This window comes from Artemia franciscana, chromosome 15 (genome assembly GCF_032884065.1).
Source record: "Artemia franciscana chromosome 15, ASM3288406v1, whole genome shotgun sequence".
In the NCBI taxonomy this organism is placed as follows: domain Eukaryota; kingdom Metazoa; phylum Arthropoda; class Branchiopoda; order Anostraca; family Artemiidae; genus Artemia; species Artemia franciscana.
In genome coordinates this window covers 31,843,731-31,868,623 of record NC_088877.1, presented here as the reverse complement: position 1 = coordinate 31,868,623, position 24,893 = coordinate 31,843,731, and the positions used below count along the sequence as shown (strand labels likewise).

At 35.0% G+C, this 24,893-nt stretch overlaps 1 protein-coding gene across 3 annotated transcripts in view; it reads right to left on the bottom strand.

Annotated features, from left to right (window-relative positions):
- The window catches only part of LOC136036355 (probable nuclear hormone receptor HR3), a 65,182-nt gene extending 40,722 nt beyond the window's left edge, over positions 1–24,460 (bottom strand). Inside the window, exons 1-3 of one of the 3 annotated variants that reach the window (XM_065718520.1) lie at positions 24,348–24,460; positions 12,177–12,723; positions 5,381–5,626 (exon numbers count right to left, since the gene is read on the bottom strand). In XM_065718520.1, coding sequence (XP_065574592.1) covers positions 5,381–5,626; positions 12,177–12,396 — 466 coding nt within the window. In that variant the 5' untranslated portion in view covers positions 12,397–12,723; positions 24,348–24,460. Of the gene's footprint in view, positions 1–5,380; positions 5,627–9,320; positions 9,577–12,176; positions 12,724–24,347 lie in introns of those variants that run through there. The other 2 variants (XM_065718521.1, XM_065718519.1) reach the window with 2 other exon arrangements.
- Positions 24,461–24,893: the final 433 nt, after the last annotated feature.

Below are 24,893 nucleotides of genomic sequence, written 5' to 3'. Positions count from 1 at the left end.
TCACGGTTGCAGCGGGAGTTGCGGCTTAGTAAAGAGCGAACCAGAGCCCATAGTAACCAGAAGTAAAAAACGCGTTTTGAAAAAAACTACCTAGTGAAAAAATTGCCATCTGACACTGACTCAGGAATGGTAACTATTATTTCGCTTCGTCTTAAACGTAAAAGTTTATTGCGAAAAGAAAATTTATGGTGATTTCAAAAAGACGTCTGAAACCCCTCGAAAATGTTTGTCAGAAAAAATAAAAAGTGTACCATTGGAATCAGCATGGTCAAAAACCATGTAAAGGGAAATTATACCCCCCCCCTCCTTGAACAACAAGCAAAATCACTCTTTTACGTCGGCAGCACTGATCTGTCTACCGTTTTTTGTTGTTTTTTTGTGTTATTTTTTGGCCCACAAGCTGGGGCTAGTGGGCATACAAAACTTGTTAGAGAGGCGTTTAATGGTTTATTTGAAAGCTATTGTTCATATCTACGTGCCTTTTCTACCATCCGTAAGTGCCACATAGCACTAAAAACGGGACTTTTGGTGCCACTTCTTAAGTGGAAAAGCTTGGAAGTATAAAACGGTACCATTGTAATAGTTGTGGTCCAAAACCCTTAACTTTAAATTTACAAGAACCCCTTCCTTATACTCCCATTACCAGCCCCCTTAGTAAGTCTCATTAGTCCGTTGGGAAAATTCAATATGAACTCTTTAACATGATCAGCCGCCATTGGGACTCGCAAGATGATTTTTTAAATATCGAATGTTCGAGGAAGAAATTCATAGAAGAAAAATAATTGAATCTCAAAATTTCAAATGACTATTCCTTGACGTACCCCCTCCCCTCCTCCTACTCGAAAAAGTTGAGCATCGCCAAATATAGTTTAATGCTCTCATTCTTGATAATAGAAGCTTTTGTTAACTCAATATTTTATATTGACCAATTACAAATGTATTTGCTGAATAAGGTCCAATAACTATGCTTTTGGTAATGTCAGCTCTCCATAGTCTTTGGAAAAAGGGCTGTAGGTTACACAACATGGTCCTACAAGATCAAATAGATTGAATTCGATCATCTGCCGCCGTACTTCACTTACAAGCGCGTTAGACTTTGAATCAGAATGGCAAAGGTTCAGTTCCTTAATCAGAAGTTTTTATTTCAATCATGGTTTTCTGCCTTATATATGGGTTTTCTGCCTTATATATGATTATTTTTCAGCTAATTCACTATTTTTGTTAATTTTTTTGTGAATTGTGAAATGTTCCATACACTATTTTTGGAACAAATTACGCCCAGGACCCCAACCCCTTGCAACTTAGGGGGTTGGAGAAGTGTAGGCATATGGTTCTGGAACCACTCAAAGTTGTATCTTCAAAGAAGGATTACTTATTGTTTTATTTATTTATTCATATTATTTCCTTGTTTCACTGTTTAATAGACAGAATAAAACTATTTGTAATGTATATAGAGAAATAATAGCACTAAGAACCTATTAGCATTGTTTGTCTCTGTGATATTTTTCTAGTTGTCAGGTTACTTGCCAACTATTCCTTGCTTATTGCTATTCCACACCAGTGTGTCTAATGTTTTTTTGTGTTTATAGGGGGGAGGGGGAGATGTTTAGTGAAATAAGTTAGACATACCAAAATATTGCTTAGGTTTTGAAAACCTTAAAACCTTCTTTCGGAAAATGGTTGTTCTTTCTTAACACGATTAAAAATCGTGTACCCCATTTTGTGTGGCATGGATTTCTAGGCATTATTTAAAAACGATCAGAAATTAAACATTTTTTCTCCAACTGAAAGTAAGGAGCGACAACAAAACTTAAAACGAACAGAAATTATTCTGTATATGAGGGTGCTGCCCCCCTAAAAAAAAAGTTAAAGAGATCATAGCAGTGTTACTTCTGCATTAAATTTAAATTAAAAACAGGCAAATATTAATTTTAAAAAACAAGCTTTTTTAGGGAAGTAAAGAGCGAAGTTGAAACTTAAAAGGAACAAAAATTATTGCTTCTCAGACTATCTAACATATCAATAAAGCTAGTACAAATAAATCAAATAATCATGTTTCCCTATGTTTGTAGGATTATAGAAAACTAGCGCTTTACTGAAAACATAATAAAATATGAGAGTTTTGGTACATTAAAAGTAAACCAATTAAGGCCACTTTTTATAGCATAAAAATAAACATTTTTTTTAGTAATACTAAAGTGTGTTTCTTATAATTTTAGATTCTTTGTTACTCACTATTTGTACTATAGCTGGTGAGACCAAAATGTTACCAGATAAATCAATCCAATTGATAAATCAATCCAGCGGTTATTAAAAAGTATTTATTTTTATGCTTATGTTTTTTAAGATAATTTTAATTGTATACCGAAAGTTACTGATATCAGAACAGATGTAAGACTATGAAAAACTTGATAGATTAGTTTGTTGTTATCAGGCTACGTATTCACTTTTAACAAAGAAATCAACATTTATGTTTTTTATGCTTGGTTTCTGTGTTTTCAGTAAAGCGCTAAGTTTCTATAATCCTACAAACATAGGGAAATATAACTATTTGGTTTATTTGTATTAGCTTCATTGATATATGTTAGATAGACTGTGAAGCCTTAATTTTCTTCGTTTTAAGTCTTAACTTCGCTCTTTACTTCCCTCAAAAAACATTGTCTTTTTTTGTAATTAATTTTATCAGAGAGCAGCATTTTCGTATTCATTTACCTATGCCTACATTTTGTTTTCTTCTTTCAGATATGCATTAGGGGGATAACTTATTAGGGGGCAGCAAGCATGTAAGCACACACCAGGAATTCTGGAGAACCGTCAAAAAGAGAAATATCCATCTGGGAAAAAATAGAAACATGCTTGAAATGGACAGAAACCTCTATATTTCAGCCTAAATTAGTTAAGGCATCATAATCCTCTGGAAAGGAGTTTTACCCCCATACCTCGGTAGATTTCCCTTATGGCTGTGAAAAGAGAACAATAGTCAGACAGGAACGTTTAAAAAAAAAAGATTAGTTCATAACCCATGAATTCAATCATGCATTTAAATATTGATGGATGTGTCTTATAACCAAATTCTGCCTTGAAAGAAGTATTATGGACAAGAAACTAGCTTATTAAAGAATTCTTCTAATCTCCTAAAAATGTTCTGAAATTGAGAGGCCACATAGAAAAAGTTAATGTTAAAACTAGTTGAAGTAATATAAAAGCTATTGTATTTTGACAAACCTGGCACTTGATTTCTAGATTTTATCGACAAGGCAAAATTTTCAGAGGACTATTTCCATTAGAAAATAAATCCACGCTGGAGAAGAGGGAATCATGTCTAGATCTGTGTTTACATTTGAAATCATTGCCAAGTTACAGCTGGCAACTTTCCTATTAGAAAACAAAACATACGGAACGACCAACAATAAGTACACAAGTCTCTGGTGATTGGTTAAACGCTTTGCATAACGGTTTGCAAAATAAAGGTCTCTAAATGAGTATTTTCACCTCAAGGACTATTTTATACACCTTAGATGTAATTATGACCTTTATTGATCAATAACTGACGCAAAACAGCCATGCATATGTCAAATTATCTATTCTACTGCAGATTATAGGGAGAAGGGGTATCCAAATTCGGTCTATGAAGCGAGAATGTAAATTAAAAGCTTGGGAACTTGTTATCTACAGCTTTTTACATGGCCAAGACTAATGGTTTGAAAGCAAAAGAACATATTCGTAAAAAAGCAAATCCGAAAAAGAACAAATGAGACAAAATTGTGTGAAGAAATCACAAATTAAAGGGGAAATCAGAGAATTTTGAGTACCTGGCAAACGGAACCATTTTCCGTACATTCCTGGGTCGTGGATTGGTTCAGATGTATGCCCCCCCCAGCCTAATCCAACATGATTCGAAATACTATAGGCAAGGGCGTTTTTCGAATTTTGGTTCAGGGGGAGGTACAAAAGAAAACTGTAAAACGCAGCAAAAATCTGATTTTATGCATTTTTGTTTCTCTTTTTACGATCCGGATAAAATTGGTGGGGGAGGTCCGATTCCGGTAACTCCTCTCCTCATATACGGGCTTGACTAGAGGTATGTAATTTTAGAATGTATGAAGATCACCCCCTTAATTATTAGCTCTCCCCCTCAAAATTTGAATCTTAGCTACTTCCCTGGTTCTGCTGAACTAAAACCACACGAGTCCTTTTCAGAGCATAGTTATAAAAATATGTCGATAGCCTAATCTACTTAGAAGACTGATACAACAATTTTCATATGAAATACGTTCCTAACAAGTTTTGAGTTGAAACTAATTTAAAGCGAGGTTTTTATTTGAAGTAAAATTTTTAGTTACACGAAGGATACATTCTGAAAAAAGATCGATTAACTCTTAGTTTACTTAATCAGTGTCAGAATTATGGTGTACATTAGTAACACAGTTCTCATGGTACAAAAAAAAATACATAGTAGATTTTAGTTTGCCTAAACTGATATCTCGTTTCTCATGAAAACTTCTGCAAACTAACATAAAAGACTTGGATAAAATTGCTGAATATGTTATACTTTATCACAGCCCGGTAGAGAATTGAAGCTTTTGCAATATTCTGATCTAATCAACTATACAATCCCATTTTTCAAATGAAGCTTAATTTTTCTATCTTTAGAAAATGTTGACCCAGCATAAAGAGGACTTCTAATCATTTCAAATGTGAAGAAAATTTCAGCTTGGCAATTTTTAACAAGAATTGGTTTTGATTTAATAAAAAGGAACCTTTTTATCGAAGAAAAAGCATAACCTCTTCACCTGCATCGAAACGTGGCTAAGTGAAATTTAAGCTGACTACGGAATCAATAAATAAATAAAGTTTTCAGTGCTGTTGGGATGCAAAGAAATGAAGAAACGGGAAAAAAATGTCAGTATAGCGGGATCTATTCTATCCAAAATCGCGATAAATAGCAGCTTTTATTTTTAAATTACAGTAAGAGGACATTGTTTAGGGCCAACACACAGGTAGAATCCTTGAGGGAGAGGGACAGAACACTTACATGTAGCTTTTCCTTTATTTCACTCTTTGTGGAAGGGGGTTCTTCGGATCCATCCCCCTGTGTAAACGAATTGATTCAGATTCAGGAGCGGATAATCAACTCGATTTTGAGCCATCTCCCCTTGAAAAATCCTGGTACCCCTCCCCCCGAAAGGTTTTAAGTTGTAGTAGTAAAATGTAACACCGCCAGCTACACTACTTAACTAATTGACATGTCACAGTTGACTTAGATGGAGGGGGAAGATTTGGGGGAGTATTTCTCAGATAGTCTGTTCTCAAACTCACTGGACTAACTGTTCAGTGAGTTGGTTGGAATGAAGGTGCCTTGAAAAAGGAGCAAACTTACCATCTCTAGACATTCCTAATGCCAAACATTTTTGCAGTCTGCAATATTGGCATCGATTTCTGTTGACTCTGTCGACCACGCAGTTTTTTTGTCTTGGGCATTGGTAGTTTACCACGCTGCTTTGTGATCTTCTGAAAAATCCCTTGCAGCCTTCACAGGTTATTACTCCATAATGAACTCCGCTTGACTTATCCCCGCAAACCTTGCAGGGGATAATTTCAATTTGGGCTAGAAACCGAAAAGGAACTTCAAAAAATCATTAGGTTTGGAAAAAATTCGTAAATTAACACTGGTAAAAATATTAGACTGAGGTAAAAGACACATCATGTTAATAAATTTGAGGCAGGTGGTACATTCACAGCCCCCTCCCTCATGGAGTTGCTATTTTATATAATTGATAGCTCTGCTTTAAAAAACGCACTTGAATTTTATACTATGCTAATTATGGCACATTTCCACCATACCTGGCGCTCGTCACCTCGCATACGTGATTTTGAAAGTGAACAAACCTTTGAATCCATGTAATTTTCGCCTTGAAACATGTTGTAAAAATCACAGCTTTATTTTTGTATCCATAATATTTTTGATGTACTATTATTTGCATAACAAGTGGTTTATTTATTTATTTTTTGTACGAGCTATATCAGTTTTTTTGCAGGCTAATAAAATTATTAAGTCATTCATTCATGACTGTTATTACATGTATGCGTGCACATTTCTTTAGTCAATGGTGACGGTAGCTTATACAAAAGATGAGATAAAACTCGAAGATGTAAAATTAATTACAAAAAAATGAGAGATATAATTGAAAATACATAAATATGTCAGATCCCAAATTAATATTCTGTCAAGTACTATAAAATTTTACATTAAAACAAGCAAAATATACGATACATTGTAGGGAAGCCAGAATCATCCTTAGGCCCCACTTAGGATACTAGGACATAATTCACCATTTATTTAAAACATAAAAAATTGAACATGCAAAGGGTGCCAGTCCGTCCTTAAAAGTTTACAACTCTTTGAAGTTTAACTCTTGAGTTAGTTAGCAACCCCTCTATAGGCTTTTCTTTGTGCACTTAAAGAATACCCACTGCCTAATGAGCCTAAGTAATTAGTTAATGTTTCTACGTTTTAGTTAATAATTTTCTGCCTTTTATTAAGCTCTAAAGTAATAGGATTTGGAGTCAATGGATTGACTCAATCCATTGAGTTCACCAAAACCAAGGGGGACGAGAAGTTATTTCGTCGAGAAGTTATTTCGTGGAAGCGGAAAGCTGGTTAACAAAAGGGGCAACTTAGACGAAACATTATTAGAGAAGCAGAGAGGGCATCCTTCCCTGTACGCACCTGACATAATTCAGGTATTACTCATGCATAATATTTGGCCTGGGCATCCTTTTTTTTTTACTACATTCGATTCGAATTCTTAATGTATGAGAAATATATATACCAATACGAAGTGAACAAACTGTTTATATGAAAGCTTCAGGTATCTTAACTCAATTAAGACTGATCAGCTTAAATTAGGGCTAATCACTTGCAAATAAGACAGAGCAACTTTAATGTCTGCCAAGAGACTCGAAAAAATTATGAACAAAAACTAAATCTGTTTTCGTTTCTTTTGAGGTAAAATTTCTTTTAGTTCAAGAGTGGAAAAATAAGGTTATACCTGGAGCAGCCCCAATTCAGCACTAACCTGAAGCAAAAAAGCCCTTATAAAATAAAGTGATGAAATTTACCCAAGCAAACTAAGGATGTATTTGCGGTGGGGAAAGTGCACTTAAAGCTTTCATTCAGGGTGGTTTTGACAGGTTCATTTTTTGGTTAACTGAACGTCTTATGTTACTTTTGGGTTCAGATAAATGTGGAATGATTAGTTCCGATTTCAAAGTATTTTAATCTGGGTTATCCTTCAAATAAAACTATTAAAAGGGGTATTTTGTATAAGTATCTTTAGATATAAAATGTTAGTATTACACCTAACCATATGATCATTTTAGTTGTCAATTCAAATGGTAGTTTCGCAGCACTTATAAACTTTGTGACTGCGCCTTACTGAAAGCTGATCTTATTTGAAATTTTGAAAGAACTGACAATGTAGGCTTTTACCTACTAAAATTTTCTGATTTTGTGGCCAATGGAGAAAGACCATTGAGAACCATATAAATTAGTCTTTTGTTTTGAGCAAAGTAATTATTCTCTGTTCTATTCCCGTTTTGTTGCGTCGGTTTTACGTTTTCAGTAAAGCGCCAGTTTTTCTCAATTCTACAAAGTTAGGGAATACTATTTAGGAGAATTATTTTCACATTTTTTAAAGCTTTGGTTATTATGGATCTTTAGATTTATGGATTATTATGGAACTTTGGTGGGTTGGTGGATTCGCTCATTCACCCTACGATCCCTCATACCTTCTGTTACTCATCAACCAGTCAAAAGAACAGTTGTGTGAAGTTTCTACATTTCTAATTCCAAAAAACTATGCCTTAAATGTACATTCTGATTGGCCGCTCATAAAAATTATGCTTGAAAGCTGAACATAGCCCAACTCACCTTACTGACACTAAAATCGTCTGGAATTTCACATTTATCAGTATATGTAAATATAGTACGGCTTCGGCGTGATTCTAAAAATATGTAATAATTTTATGATGCAAAGCCCACGTTAAAAAAAAAATGCGAAGCAGCAGAGTCCCTCCCTACCCTAAGGGAAAACTGCATGAGCAAAAAAGATGAATTTTTTATACTCCTATAACACCAGATTTCACTTTGAACTACCTGACCCTCACAATAAATGAAGGCCACACCTGAGCAAGTGGTAGGCTTCAAAGTGATTTTTTGGCTCCTTTTAGATTAAAAATTTTGGTAATAACTGTTAAATCCTGCATAAACACATTCTCAGCGCAGAAAGAACAGTTCGTAGCATAAACAAGGATATAAGTTTTCTTTAAATGTTTCTTAGTCAACGTCGTACCACACTATTGGGCTGGAAGTACTACTACTAGTAACAACTCACCGCAGCACCAAACCGCCCGAGGCCAACACAGCTACGCAAGTTCCTCTTCTATCCCAACCTATTCAATACTTCCCTCTTTACACCCTCCCAAGAAGTTTCCATTTCCCTTAAATCTTTCCATACGACATCCTCCGAACCCCTTCAGGAACGACTAGCTTTTCGTTTGGCCCTAGAAGGTTGGCCGACAAGGACGATTTTTGACAATCTATCCACCTTCATTCGCAGAATGTGTCCTAAGCACCTCCGTCTTGCTCTCATTAGCCTGTAGCCCTATAAAGTGGGATGGAATAACACTTTTCATACAACTTACTATTTGATATAATTGTTTTCTTGCAACAAATCATACACATTTGGCAAAAATATTCAGTCTTCTCCGAGTTTTCATTTTGACCCTCTTATAAAACCAACACGTTAAATACTAGTTTTTCTTTCTTTTTTTTGCAACAATGCTCAAATAATACTCGAGTTGCTACATATGGTAATCAAATAGTGAAGTCTCGTTCACTTCAAAGGCCATCTTTAGTTGTTTTTTGTTTTATTATTTTAGCAAAACCAGGATAAGACAATACAAATACTGTTTGCACTTTACTTTCTGATCAACAAATATTTAAAAGGGACAAGCTCCAAGACAAATTCTAACGTAAATGTAGAGAGGCGGGAGTCAATGTCACTTATTCATACAGCCAAAATTTTATAGGAGCCGAAAATTCATATAGCAAAAGAAAAGAAGCGCTGATACTATTTTTGTATTTGGCATCGTCAAAAACAAAGCTACATACTGGAGGGAGAAGGGCCAAATCCCAGGATATACCCCCCCCCCGGGTGTTGAATGGGTAAGGAATGGTATTTCTCTTTCGTTGTTATATGAATTAGTTCACACAAAAAACCTTACCATCAACACTATAAAATTAAATGAAGTCATACCAGGAGCATAAACTCTAACTGAACAAGCGTGATATCTATCCACTGGACCTGGGGTGTTTGTCCAAGGAGTATATTGATTTTCAGGGGCAATGTGATTGACAGTGCTGTCATTTATCAAAGGGATATATTGGTTTTCGGTATTTTCAGTACCAATATAATTGTCAACACTAGTTTTAGATTGTCTATAATGGCCAAGAATATCATCAAATTGCAAATTGTTAAAGTTCGGATGATCTGCCATTTCTACACTATCAAGCTCTCACACTAGCCTTTTTTGGACTGAGCCTCTTAAATAAAATCCCGCGATTAACCTGGAATGCGTCACACCTCGTATGGTGAAAACAACCAGGAACAAAGTTCTGGCTTTTAATTGGTTAAAAATGATTAAGGTGGTTAGGTAATTTCGCTATCCGGAAATGACACGTAAGTTACCTCTAATAACGGTGCAGTTAGACCCACAAGCTAATTTTTATAAAGCGGTTTACAAAAATGTAGGCAACACTAGTAAACATAAAGTGGGTCTTAAAAAGGTAGTATTGCATTAACTGACATCATTAATGACGCGTAGTCAATCATGACTATTATGTAACTTTTATTTAAGCGAAGCTACTTATAGGAGCGTAAACCTACCTGCCTAGGATGAGTCACCTTCACCAAGATCGTTTCAAGAAGTGTCACTCCTTGAGATCTTTCCCAACACATCAAAATTTCCGTCTGGAACTTGGAATTTTAGAAAAAGTATATAGACTACATGAAAAATTAGCCTCGAAAGTTATATTAAGCGTAGCCTATTATATATTATTATTCAAACACTTTTCAAACCTTGGTAATTTTTGTAAGTGAATCTAAGGATATTGCTGAAGTACCAGGACAGGGGAAAAGAAATCTGAGTGCATGAATTGGTTAAATAGAAGCATACGCAGCTATATATGCCTTAATAACGTAAAAAAAATTACTTAATGTAAAATAAAAAAATTAAATTTCAAATAAAAAGGTCCTCTATGATCAGTCTCTGGATAAAGTGAGCGCCAGAATTTAAAAAAAAAAAATTTTAATTCTAGTTAATTGACTTCTTGCTATCTCAGAAAGGGTTTAGGTTAGGAAAATGAAACTTTCAGGGATGAATCTACAGACTAAAGTATATCCCGGGAAGGTATTTTGAAGCAACTATCTCCACTCCTTCTCCCTCTAGAGGGCCCTGACCTTTGATGACCTTTAAAAATATGTGTGTTATAAAAGTGAAACCTTGCAAAATAGATCTTCTGCTTAATTGAAGTACAACAAATTTTTTTTCAGTTTCATAACTTTGCTCAATTCCATTTTATAAGGTTTTAAAGATATGCAAATACGTTTCCTAAATTTTGAAAAAAAAAACCATTGATATGACTGAAAATTTTACTCAAATTACAGGAATTGCATTTTCAGAACTAAAGGCAGAGAAAAAGCAACTAGTAATTGATAATTAAGGTAAAATGCTGTTTTGTCAAAATTTCAATAGGTCCTCTAGAGGGAGAAGGAGTGGAGGCGGGTACTTTAAAAAACCTTCCCAGGACATACTTTAGCCTGTAAACCCATTCCTGAAAGTTTCATTTTCCTAACCTAAACCCTTTCCGAGATAGCAAGAAGTCAATGAACTAGAATTTTACCAAAAAATTAACCATGGTTGAAAAATGGCAGCAAATAAACTAAAGTGCATGGCATCAAACAGCTAATTGAGGTATGGTTGCCTTTAAGAATTAATAGCTTATTAATTTTTTAGTTTTTACGAACGAAAAGCGATGTTGAAATTAACTGTTTATTTTTGCTTATTTATTTTCGCGGTTCAGTTTGGCAATAATGATGAAACTGAGGTTCTGCCCTAAAAACTTCATAATTTCAAGCACCAAAGACAAATCTTCGACTAAGGTTCTACTTAGAGGTCGACGCTATAGTACATAAGTATCGGGACAAAAAACGATCTATTTTTAAATAGAACATGGAAAACTTGGGCCAAAAACAAGCTTTTCTAATTTGAACGCGTACACCGGAACCTATTTTGGAGGAGGTCAAGGATATATTCAAGGGGTCTTTTATCCACCAACTCTGAACTTCTGACTTTTTTGCTTATCTCGTATCCCCCCTGAAATCACCCTCACAAAAGAAACAATATCCTTTGTAGACCTACACACCTGGAAAGGGTTAGAGGTGATTTGATAAGCAAGGCAAGGCTATGTGGAATAGTGTAGACATTATCGTGATATTTTTTTTTGCCCGCTGTTACGCGTCATGATTAGTCATCTGAACTGTAAAAATTATCGTTGTTTTCATCCACGAGTGTAGATATATTTTTATATGAGAAATTCATAAAGAAGCTTATTTTTACCAGTAGTGTCAACTAGGGGAGGGGCACTCAAGCACCCCCCAGATGTTTCGCCTTTTTTAGTATTTTTATCGACAAAATTGCACAAACATTCCCCCTAGTTCTTGAAAATTAAATTTCCCACCCCCCAGACTTCCGTGGAATTGACACCACTAATGGGTGCAACAAAAATTGTATTTTTATGCTATATAGTGCAAGATTCCTTTCGTAAGGCGTACTAGCATAAAATCTGCTACAAATCTAGAAATTGCTAAGTAACGTATTCAAAAATCCCTATTTTGAGGGCAGGCCGTTTTCGATTGAAAATATCACCGTTAGAAATAAAAAGTTTGAACAAAATTCAAGGCAATTGGACTACATTCTATCTACTTCAAATTAATATCATCCACAGAAAATTAATTTTCATTCCCTTTGTAAAATTTAACTTATTTAGAGCTATTTATTTTCAATAATCTACATGTAGTTGCAACACTGTCTTTGAAAATCCCAATATTTACCTCTAATTGAGTTCAAATTATTCTTCCTTTGAGAGACAGGCGTTGTCGTTGTATCAGCAGAGAAATCAGGTTTGAATTCCACTTCACTACCAACAGGACTTCCCACTTGACTATTTATATCAGAACTAGATGGCCCTGGTGAATTCCATTCATTGCCAAAAATTTCATCCAAAATATCCATTGTATGCGGACCAGCTATAGCAGTCGTAGTCCCTTCCATATCCACAACTTAAATATCTTTTTCTACAAAATCTTTATATATTTTCTTTTTTTACACAAATCACAAAATTTCCTACACAAACTCGGGCACACAATTATCGAGCACCTCTTATTTTCAATTCACACCGATATGCATCAAGGGGGGCTAAGGGCCTGCCATAGCGGGGGTGCGAGGGTTCACCTGCTCCTGGTGACCCCCGCTAGGCCCCCCAACATTTAGCCACTGCCCATATTTAAAACAGACATTGCCAAACTAGTGATTTCAACAGCTTGAAGCGTCCGGATAAATCTAGTAGTTGTGCTGTTTTTGCAGGATCAGACGTAGGACCTAAAGGGTAAAAATATTTTAAAGGAGATAAAGTTACACATTTTAATTAAGATACTACAAGATTGTCGTATTCCTATTCTTACAATGTTCCTAAGATTTACTAGTCAGTTTTTTTTTTGGGGGGGGGGGACCCAATAGTATTATCATACAAGAATCACCAAGGCAAGGAACCAACACAAGGAGGTGACTCAAAAACTAACAAGGATTTTCTTTTTTCGGTTTATGATTGTTTGTTTTTAACTTCCATATAGTCTTATACATAAGTTATAAAATATATTCTTAACTATTTGGTAACAATTTTACAAACTTCCAGCGTTTTATATTTTTTATTGTTGTTTTTTTGGAAAAAAATCGTATAGCCTTCTGAATTGGTACCTCCAAAATGTAGCTAAATTAATTTTTTTTCTTGATATGTTCTATGTTTAGTAAAAAAATTCTGCGTTAGGTGCCTCCAAAATATCCCTTCCCCAGGAATAAATTTCTGCGTCCGGGTCTACTACAGGACAACTTCATTAGACACTTCAGTCTGGTTAGATGATGTTTTAAATTAAAGAACCTTAGTTCACTAGAATAAATACAAAAAAAAAAAATCATTCTCTTTTTTATTCCGCGACCCACAGGTCGTATAACAAATCAGATATAATTAACGAAATCTTTGTTAAGCCCTTTACGAAGGGAGGATAGGCAGTCTAATGTGGATCAGAACGATCAAAGTATGACTGAATATACCTTAACCTGTTGATACCCCTTTGAGAACAGCTTAGAAAAGGGTTTTGGCAAGTTTGAAAATGTCCAATAAGACTTTTAGGCCTGCCAATGACAAAAAGGTACGATATTGATGAAATTAGTGAACTTAGGTAAGTATTAGTGAACTTATCTATTTTTCCTCCCTAACAAATGATTTTTGTCTCAGGCCAGAACACATCAACCCCCTCCTTTGCACCAGGACAATCTAACGCTTGGTGAAGACATAATTAATAGCAAATCATAAGATAATTTCAAAGTAAAAACCGCATTTAGCCACAAATCAATTAATGTAATCAAGCACAATCACGTGTATAAAAATATAAACTGAGTTGTTCAATGCTAAAACGAACTAATAGACTTTCGCTTTCAGTATGTTGGATAAGGTGATATGCCAACGACAAATTATTCATGATCCTTTAATGTAACTCTGAGAGCGTTTTGTGTAAGCGAGGTGCTCATGTAGAGATTATTTATCTTACATTACACACTTTTAAAAAACCAATCCTTCGAAAAAAAAGCCGTAGTTTTCCACAGGTATTTAATTAAGAATTTAAATTTAGTATTCCAACTGTCCCTAGAAGAAACACGTGCGTAGGAGTCTTTTTAGAGGGGTCTACGTTTATTAAAACATCGAAAGAGAGAAATTATGATTTGCCGCAGCGTCACCGAAGTACCGACTATAGTCGCTTGTGGTGTTGTTATTTTTCATGATATCTAATTTTGCTATATTTTGTTATATATTTTTCAGTTCTTTATTTGTCTATGTTATTTTGTCTAACATTCGTATGGTTATCAGCATATGCCTATGGCTTAATGATTTTCCCATGCATTTATTATTGTCATTATAAAAGACGATTAAAATTTCCTTATGCTATTGATGGTGCAGAGGGAGTTCCATCGACATTTAATTTACTAGGTCTGTTTTAAAAGGAGAGGTAGCAAGCCTCTCGCCTAGTGGCTGCTCTTGCTTCTCTTCTGCCCCGAGCAAAATTTTGATACAAACCCCCTATGTGTCTCCAAAAATTTTCAGATCAAGTTTTAACGAAAATTTCATTTATTAATAAAATGTGTGATATATCTAAATATGATTTCTCTTAATTTACATGGGAAAGCATACGGGAAAAATGAAAATTTTAGATTCAGTTTGCTTATACTTACTGCCAACTGTGCTCCGTCTACTTTATTTTAATAAAAATAAAAATTACCAAAATTTTAAATGTTAGGTTATTTATTTGAAATTTTCCAACCCTAAAATTTCTGCGCCCGGGATAAGAACCCCCTCTGCCCCCTTAAAACCGCTCCTGCTGTTGTCCAGCCTTATGGCAACAGGGATTGAACCCCAGGCACCGTATTGCCAAGCAGAGCATCAATCCACTGTTCTAACACAAGGCTATTATTTTTTTGTGAGTTATTACGATAAAACCGTGAGATCGGGGTAGAAAGGACGAGTAGAAAGGGTTAATTATTTATTAAAAATCCATTAAACCATGTTCAGTATAGGTTTTCACATCAGTCAAATTACTTATAGATGAACACCCAGATCGCCAAAATCTTTTCGGAAAATGATTAACGCATGCGCAAAATTTGTTAAGAAACCAGAACATCCAAGACAGCTATATAAATCAATCAATATGTAACACTGAAGTTCATCAACCTTTCGAACCCCTACAGTAATGGGCAATTTTCGCAAATAACATGAAATCATCATCAAATGTGCAAATTTCAAGTAAACAACATGCTCGTTCAATCAACCCTTTGAAACTGTACCTTAGAAAGTTCAACGTCCTACCCCGAAAGGAATCTGGAGAAATGAGATCAGAGAAATGAACGTAGCCTACATTTACTCATGGGTCATGAAAATATATCATATGTGGTTGGACGAAAGGTGTTGCCAAAAATCAGAAAACTTTATACAAATATGCCTTAGCTTCAAGTTAGACACATCAAATGTTATTCTGGGTCCCACAACATCGATTAGGGAAGTCTGTGAAACCCCCTTTTTCAATTGCTTCTATTAAAACCCTTTGAATCTTTGACTTCGTGGCCGTGACTCTGTGTTAATGCAGCAAGTACAGCTGATGTATAAAATCAGAAGACATTATGTACATATTATTTGGCTTCAATCTAGGCGCATTATATGTTGCTATGGGTCACACATTATCGAGAGGGGAAGTTAGGGAAAGTCCCTTTTTCAATTCTGCCAATTCAAACTCTTTGACCACATATAACATTTCAAATCTGTCAACCCACTGTCTCACAAGCAGTGCTACGTTGAAAAATTGAAAAAATGGCATCTCCAGATTTTGAAAAATATTTTCATGAATTGACACTACTGAGAAAGATGCTTTTTTTGTTTGACATGCAAAAAAAAACGAAAAAGGAAGATATCAGTTTTAAATAGAAATAAAATAGCGACAAAGACCACACTGCCTTTCCATAACAAACAAATACAAAGTAGAAACAATAGGGAAAATCTTTTCAAGACAGTGGAAATCAGTTCTGTGAATATTTCGGCCCTATGTCCTATTTCTCGTATTGTGCTGAAGACAGCCCTTGGACATAGGGCCGAAATATTCACAGAACTGATTTCCACTGTCTTGAAAAGATTTTCCCTATTGTTTTTACTTTGTATTTGTTTGTTAAATAGAAATGCGAACTCAAATCAAAGTTCTTATCCCCTTGCTATAACAGCATATACTTGAAAAATTTCTGGGAAAGAAGAAGATAAAGAAATGTGTCTTTATCTTTTAAGAGCCAAATATTGGTAAAATACTTTACATGGGATGCAAATTCATCAAACGTGCTAAACTGAAAGATATACACGTCACCGAAAGCCATCCAAGATTGCATTTCTAAAATGATCAGGCATTAATTATGGAAGGGGCAATAGATTGAAGGTAAGCCACAGCAAAACCAATCAGAAAGAACATCTATTTAATTTATTTCAATAGAGCCAAAGATGTCATCTGTTACTTAGTAACATGCAGAAAATACTGGCAAATTTAAACTTATTTGGTATAAAACTGTTCACGTTCCGTTAAAGGGCTCAAACGTCCCTCGACACGGGACGCTACATTTGCTTTTTCGTGTTTATCCCTCGTACAGGAAAAATCCCGCTCGAGGGATATGCATTGGGTGGAATGAACGATTGTTGTTGCTACTCTCACAGAGGTTATTCTGCATGACAGTTTGTGGTTTAAAGTATTGGTCAAGTTAAAAACATGAGTGAAGCTGCAATCCACAAGAGCTATGTTAAGCACGATTTCATTGCCATATAGCGATATTTGGGGAGAAGGGGGAAAACTTAAAATAAACAAATATGCAAGTCCTACAGAAAATATAAACAAATTACATGCAACAACCTAAATATTTAAGTGCATGTTGTTTACATTTATAATTTCAAATGATTTATAGCAATGAAAGCACGATTTCGCTGCTAAAGGCAATATTTGCGGGAGGGAACTTAAAAACGAATATGCATGTCCTGCAGAAAATAGAAAAATTGCATGTAACACCCAGAACATTTAAGTGCCTGTGGTTTACATTTATAATTTCGAATGATTTATAGTAATGAAAGCATCGATTCATTGCTATAAAGCGATATTTGGGGAGGGGGACAACTTAAAAAACGAATATCCAAGTCCTACAGAAAAATACAAAAATTACGTGCAGCGCCCTCAACGTTTAAGTGCCTATAGTTTACATTTATGATTCCAAATGATTTAAAGCAATTAAAAACATGATTTCATTGCTATAAATCAATATTAGGGGAGGGGGCTTAAAAACCGAATATACAAGTCCTACAGAAAATATAAGAATTACGTGCAGCACCCTAATCATTTAAATGTCTACTGTTTGCATTTATAATTACGACGTTACCCCCCCCCCTCATCCTCTGAAGGTCGTGATTGCACCTAAAACTGAATACTTGGGGAGAAGATTTGACCAAGTAGAATTCGCTTATCTATTTTTTTGGTTTGTGAAACTGGCCTTCATCAGATCGTAATGTTAACTTATTTCTAAGTTCAAATGCAACTTACAACTTTCAATAAGACCGTCTTCCAAAAGTTTCTTAGGCAAAACCAAATCATCTTACCGATTCTAAACTCAGCACTGGCAGTTCAAAAGACGTTATGTGACGGTTATTGTCAAATCGATATTTGTAGCCCGTATTATTTTAACTAAGCAGATTTTATCGATTGTTTCAATCCCTTTCCCCGTACCTTATTTGGTTCTTGAGATAGTGAATTTTTTCAAAAGTTTTAAATCCCCTTTAGTCAGTCAAAAAAATAATACCTTTAATGTGATTGGAGGTTTTTTGTAACTTTGCTGCCTGAAAAACATATGTAAGAACAACTAATGGTTAATAAAAAAAAACAAAAATGAATGCTTTCTAATAACGTTTTTTGAGTTGCACAACTAATGGTTAATAACAAAAACCAAAGATGAATGCTTTCTAATAACGTCTTTTGAGTTGCAGCACACGAATTATACTACTACTACTACTAATACTGCAGCACCAGGTTACCTTAGACTAATACAGGAACCCCCATTCTTCAGCAATCCCAATATTTTTAAGGCCTTTCTCTTTAAGCCCTCACAAGAACTTCCAATTTTTTTTTAATTCTTCCTTGTGACATCCTCCCACTCAATTCGAGAACAACCTACTTATCGTTTTGCCCTAGATGGTGGGCCGAAAGGACTACCTTTGGCAATCTGTCATCCTTCATCCGCAAAAGATGACCGAGCCATTTCAACCTTTCTCTCATTGTAGCCCTAGAGAGCGGGATTGAACCACAATTTTCGTTCATCTTACAGTTTGAAATAGGGCTAGTCAGACGGGTATCCAAAACAATCCTTAGACAATTCCTCTGGATTATTACCATTTAAGTTACAAATCCACTTCTCCCCATAGCTATCGGATTCATATCCTTTATCTATCAACACATCTGATGAAACGCAACCATTTTCGAAACTATCTTATACATGGCGCTCCTCAATGTTTCGCATCAAGGCCCTCTAAAATCACAAGACCCATTTTCACCTCATAACACAATATTCTAGCCCTAGTTTTACATTCTTTTTCAGGAAAGTTAGAAGGAAAATTTTGGCATTTTTTCCCAACTTTTGCGGGGAAGCCCAATGACTCCGCCTTTTTTAACCGTTGTTTTATTTACCAGTAGTTGCTATATCAAATTAACTGACTTTCAATCTTATGACTTCAACTGACTGTTCAACTTGAATGTTGAATCTTCTGACTATAACTGACTTCAATCTAATTTGATGTAAATATCAAATTTACTGACTATTAAAAGTCAGTAAAAAGAACACAAAACCGATTGGTCATTTGTATTGAATTTTAAGCCAAAATATATATAATCTTTGGAGTGATAACTTTCTTTTTAAAGTAAACTTTACTTTTCTTTGATGTTGCCCTCAAATCTGGTAGGGACATGTACGAAGAGTAAGTGAATTTAACCCCCATTCCAGTAAGAACAAACAATTCTCGAAATTTTTTTTTCACATTTTGTTACATTAAGTTTTGTTATGACGTCTCATGAAAATTACAATAATAACTTGAAAACTGAAAGATTTGATAAAATGTATCAATAAAATAAATTGATTGACAATTTATATTAAGCCGTCTATGAATGTGGGCGACCGATTTCAGTGAATTTAAAAACCTTTATCCTGTTTCATCTATTTATACCAATCCCACACACTCTTTACAGTTGATCCCCACGCTTTTATATTTGTGTAACCTACATTCTTATTTACACTTTGGAATTATATCCTTTTTTTAACAGTTTCTACAAATATGCAAATTTACTCTATGGTTGCTTTATACATATTCGTAGCCTAAATTTATACATGTAAAGCCTTGCATATCCAAGATTCTTCGTCTATGTTTTATCCAGTTTATTTAACAAGAAAAATGATTAGGCATAAAACTTAATAGTAAAATTAAGACTTCATTTCTTAGATGCTCACTTTGATAGATTTACTTAGAATTTAGAAATGTATAAACTACACATAGAAAAATTAAATAATTAGAGTAAAAAATAATAAATAACTAAAAAGCTGTTAAATAATAAATAGTCTTAGAAATTTAAGACTTTATAAATGGTGCACAACAATTCAAAATGGTAATGTCTGAGAAGAAGGTAGCTCAGAGAAACAGAAAATTTACTTGTAACCCAATTGTTGTGACAGTAATTTTTCTTTTTCTCTTGTAGATACTTTATTTAAACCGGATCATTTCCAAAATAAAAATGATACACACGACATAAAAAAAAAGTTGGTGAGACAGGCAATGATAACACAACCCCTAGATGGAACAGTTACTGGGTTCGAAACCTTCTAAACCAATGGTTATTGAAGAATTTTTTTTTTACAATCATAATGCTGCTACATCCATATATTCATCAATATATGTTTAAACATCTAACTTTATCCGCTAATGTGAACACCTAGTGCCGTCTAATACAGTTCAATCCCAACAGTCTTTAGCTAAAGGTCCTGACACACATAGCTTTCTTCTGGCACTAATTTGAGCAGCTCAGTATGCAAACGGTAGCGGTAAAAAATCAATGCACTTTGTTCACATTTCTCAAAACCAAACATTATGAATATATCGTCAACTGCATGTTATCAATAGTTGCATGATTGATCACAAATTATTATTTAGGCTACTTCTTTTATTATTATTAAGTTCCTTTACTATTAGAATTTTTATTCTTTTTAAAGTTTTACTCCATTAAAAATTTAACTAAATCTTAAATTATTTCATTATTAAGTTATGAAATTCTTTGAATATTTAATTATTCATATTATTATTATTTAGTTCGTTTCTTTTTCCTGTTGAAGAGAAGGAATCGATTGATGGGTTTCTTTATGATCATGATGAAATTCGGTGCCGTTTTTGTAAATCGGCACTGAAAACTAGAAAATTTTTCACACTCAAATCGGCACCGTTTTCTTTGCAAGTCGCCGCCGAAAAAAACTATGTGCGTCCGGCCCTTCAGACTTTTTGATCTATAGTAACTAAATTGATTCTTGTACATCCCTCTGTCAAATGCAATAAGGTGGAAAGGCTTATATTTTGAGATGGATTTGTTTATAGAAATTTCTACAGACATAAACTTACCCCTATAGGAAAGGCCGCATCCAGGGAGTCAGGGGGTTTTAACCCCTCCACCCCGTAATGGTTGTCCGACTCGTAAAAACGTAGCAAAATGAAGATAAGAAAATGTTTTATGCCTTTTTTAGACTTATATTTGTAACCCCCAGAAAAAATTATTTTGTTACCCCCCCTCCACCCACTCTCGAAAAAAAAACCCGGATATGGCCCTGTCTATATGGATCATGGCTACCCTATTTATTTGTGAATTTTATTTGGGCAAATCTGTGAATTTGACGGAAAATATGTAAACCTAGTACATAAATTGTGAGGGGTTTTGACACTAGCTGGGTAGCCAGGAGAACAGGCAAAGGCGAAGCTGAAAAAAAAAATGTTAATAAGGAAAACGAGCATTCAGAGTGCAGCGTAAGCATAGTTTCAAAATACAACCACTAAAAGACTTTCTAAATGATTAGTAAAATTCTGATGATAATAAAAGCCGTTTCCCTTTCCAAATTTTGAAGTTGTCTGTTCGGCTAGATACAAACCCTTTCGGAAGAATTTTTTTCACTGAATGTACGTCATTCAATACCATAAAATATTTCTTACTCCAATTTTGAAAAATTTTACCAGCAAGATCGTATAACTGACATTTTTAGTTTTGATAAGGTATCTCCGGCTTTTAATTTGTATACTTCTGTATTAGCCAGTATACACTCGAGAAGTGAAGTTAGGTATCGTATTGCGGTACATAAGACTAATGAAATGTACAACGATATGACGAAAATATAATGCTTTAGTTTATGTAATAATATAGGTAAATGTTTAGTTTCGTGTTTAGTTAAATATAAAATACAGACGTCGCCCCGCTGCCCGCGGGGCTTATGGACTAATAAGCTTCACTCTATAGGTAATGTTACCTGTAAGCGAGCCCACTTTACGCATTTTTGTCTCGTTGGAGGGGAATTTAGAAAGCTAAAAACTGCATGCGCTTCTCTAATAATGACAAAGAAGCAATATGCGATCATCAGAATCTTACTATATGCAGTAAAACACACTTTAGAGCCCTTGGAAGGAAACTAAACATTTACCATAATATAATTTGGCTTATATATTTGCACATTAGGGTATGTGAAAGTAGCCTAACCTTACCCCCATACCCCTTATGTGGAAACATGTAGCCGAATTGGACAAGTCCAATGCATTCTGTCACCTGTCATTTATCTTTGTGGCTATGGAACCGGTTTTTCTAGTTCTTACCTTCAGCAAACTTATCGAGTGTGTACTGGCTAATACGGATGTACTTTAATTTGTTTTTCACCTCCCCCGGAAAACACAATCTGTGGACATGACTACTTAGTCTAGTTCGAGGGGTTGCCGACTTTTCACCGCCTGGTGTACATGTCGGAGCGCCGTGTGTGCCGCACGGTTCCGCTGCTTCGTGCCGTTGTTTGTAGTCGTAAAACTAATTTGAAGAGAAGAGTTACAATTGGAAAATTTATGGAGAATATATAATTTGGGATATAAATTTGCGCATTAGTGGGATGGGGTAAAATACAGGGAAACGTCTTAAGGAATGACATAAGTATTTTACAATTTTTTAGTTTAGTTTTCAGAATTTTATACTGTTTCCATATGTACGGCCCAACCACTAAAATAGAGCCAAACAATGGGGGTCGTGAGCTCTTCCAGATTTTGAAAGAATCTTCCTTAGGGATGATTTTCATTTTTTTTTAAAATGCCTTCTATTGGTTTTTTCAATAAAAAAAAAAACAATAAATTCCCCTCCTCCAATTTGTAATACATTTTGCGCCCTCCCCAAGAAAAATCATGAATTAACGGCACTGAGTCAAAGAAAAGCATACTAAAATCAAAACTAAGGATCAAATAAGGTAAAATCATAGTAGTATATTTCATAGCGTTAAATCGAGCAGTATATTCATTTATTTGGTAAGCCAGTTATATGAACTGCTATAATTTTACCAATGTTTTACCTTATGAGTCTTTAAACTCTTTCATTGGCTTTAGTTTTATTTTTTGAATACAATTTGTTATTTTAGCAGAATTTCAAGCCATACCAAGGGTTTTCCCCCCAAAATTTTAGATGCAGTTTAATAGATCTTCAAAACCTTATAAATTAGGATTAAGCAAAGGTATGAGGCTCAAAATACTTTTCTTGTGCCTCATTTGAGCAGAAGATTTATTTAGTAAGGTTTAGTTTTTATAATACAAAGTTTGTTAAAGGTCGTCTAAGTTCAGTGATCTTTGGAGGGAGAAGTGGAGGTTGGTGCTTCAAAATTTGTTCCCAGCAGTTCATTAAGGCTCTGGGTGCATTCCTGAGAGTTTCATTCACCTAACAACTCGGCCTAGTTTCCAAGATAGACTAGACCTAGCAACAAACCTTTAACTTAGGCTAGCCTAAAATTTTTTGAAGGCGAGTTTTTTTTAAGTCGTAAGTGGGATGAGAAGGGGGTGAAGATAGGAGCTTTCTATCACCTTCCGGGGAATCTAGGCTCTAAATTATTTTCAGAAAGTTAATTTCTAAATTATAAAGAAAGTTGAATTCCCCTCGCCCAGAATTCTATCAAAATTGAATTTGGCTAGGCTCATAAAATTTGTCAATAATGCCCGTGATTAAGGATAAAAAAATTTGTATAACTCGAGGGCAGGCACGTACGCAGATTTTTTTTGTTGGGGAGGGGCCCAAAACCTTCGAAACAGCCGATACAAAGTAGCCCTTTTTTATTTAGTAGCTTAATATATGCAGAAAGCACGTATATCGGAAAATACAGATTAACTTTAATCTGTAGTATTGTAGCGAATGGGGGGAAGAAGACTGAAGCCTCAAAAGTACGTTTTAGGCTCAGGTTAGGTTCATAGCGATTTAGAACCAGAGTTAATCTATTATATCCCACTGAAAGGGAAATTTTACGGTTAACAGTGCAATATGGGTGCTGTGGGGGGGGGGGTAGATCTTCTATTGCAAAAACGTCAATTTCAATGAAAATATGATAGTTTCCAAAATTGACCCATTAAAAGTAGTACTTTATCCTGAAAAGGGGGGGGGATAAACGCCCTTATATCAAGGATAATTGTATTTTGTTGTGGAAATCAAACTCTCTTTACGAAAAACAAACAACAAAAACAGTACAATCGCTAATTACTTCAAAGAAGGTAAAATGTTAAGACAGAAAATGGGTTAATGATTTGGCAGTGACTTGACCAGATAATTGCATGCTGTAAAATACCAAAAAAGGCTTCACACATGTACCTAGATTCTTAATAAACTTCCTACTTTTACCAAAAATCCCAAGAAACCATGGGGAAATTAAACATTTCACAAAATTTCGGGGGGGGGGCCGAAGCCCCCCCCCTGCGTACGTGCCAGCTCGAGGGTATACCTAACTTGAGTTCGGAAATAAATTTACAATATACGGACGTAACAACCCCATGGGATAACGTCAACTTCATCATCAGATAGGCTAATCTAGTAACGACAGTTTCCTTTCTTTGGGGTTTCAAAGTAGCCTACTGGATTTCGCTCGTTTATACCATTTAAATAATTTTGAATCAATCTATCGGTTCTAAATGTGAGTGACTAGCTCTTAGACACCTGTCATTCAAAAGATTTATTCTTTTGGACTCAAGCAAGTATGTCAATGTTTCGAAGCTACCTCGCTAAGATAGGGGACAGCTAATCTAGTATTTAACCCATATTAATTATACAACAAATATCCAAAATGATTAAATCACCTACAGTACGATTGTATCAATAAATCCAGGGTTAACTCTTTATAAATCCAGTCGGTAGGCCTGACTTAACTTCACCGCGCGAATTTTTCATCCAAACTAAAATCTGGTTCCTCCGAGAGGCAAGGCGGACTTGTCATCAAACGGTACTTGAATCTCCAGGCGATTTGTTCCGTTCATGTAAAGAGACTTGCGCGCTTCCAGCAATGGAACAGTAATTAAAAAAAAGGTATATGAAAAAAATTGTGGTTTTTCAGCATTTACAAACACTTAGAATGCGGAAGAGTAACGCTTCTAGTTGCCTTAGGCATTATACCGCTATTTTGTTGCGAAAAAATATAGGTGAAGGTGGCTAGATTGTTTGTTTTTTCTCAGATCATAAACACGTCACTCAACACTATGATTGTTATTCCCTTTGCAAGGTAGGGATAGTAAACAGTGACAGACCCTAAGCTCCAAGTTCTAATAGAGCAATTTTTCGCATTGATTAAACTAATGTACTTCAAGCAACGTGCTAGTTCAAAGAGACTGCTTAGCAAAGTTTAGGACCTTT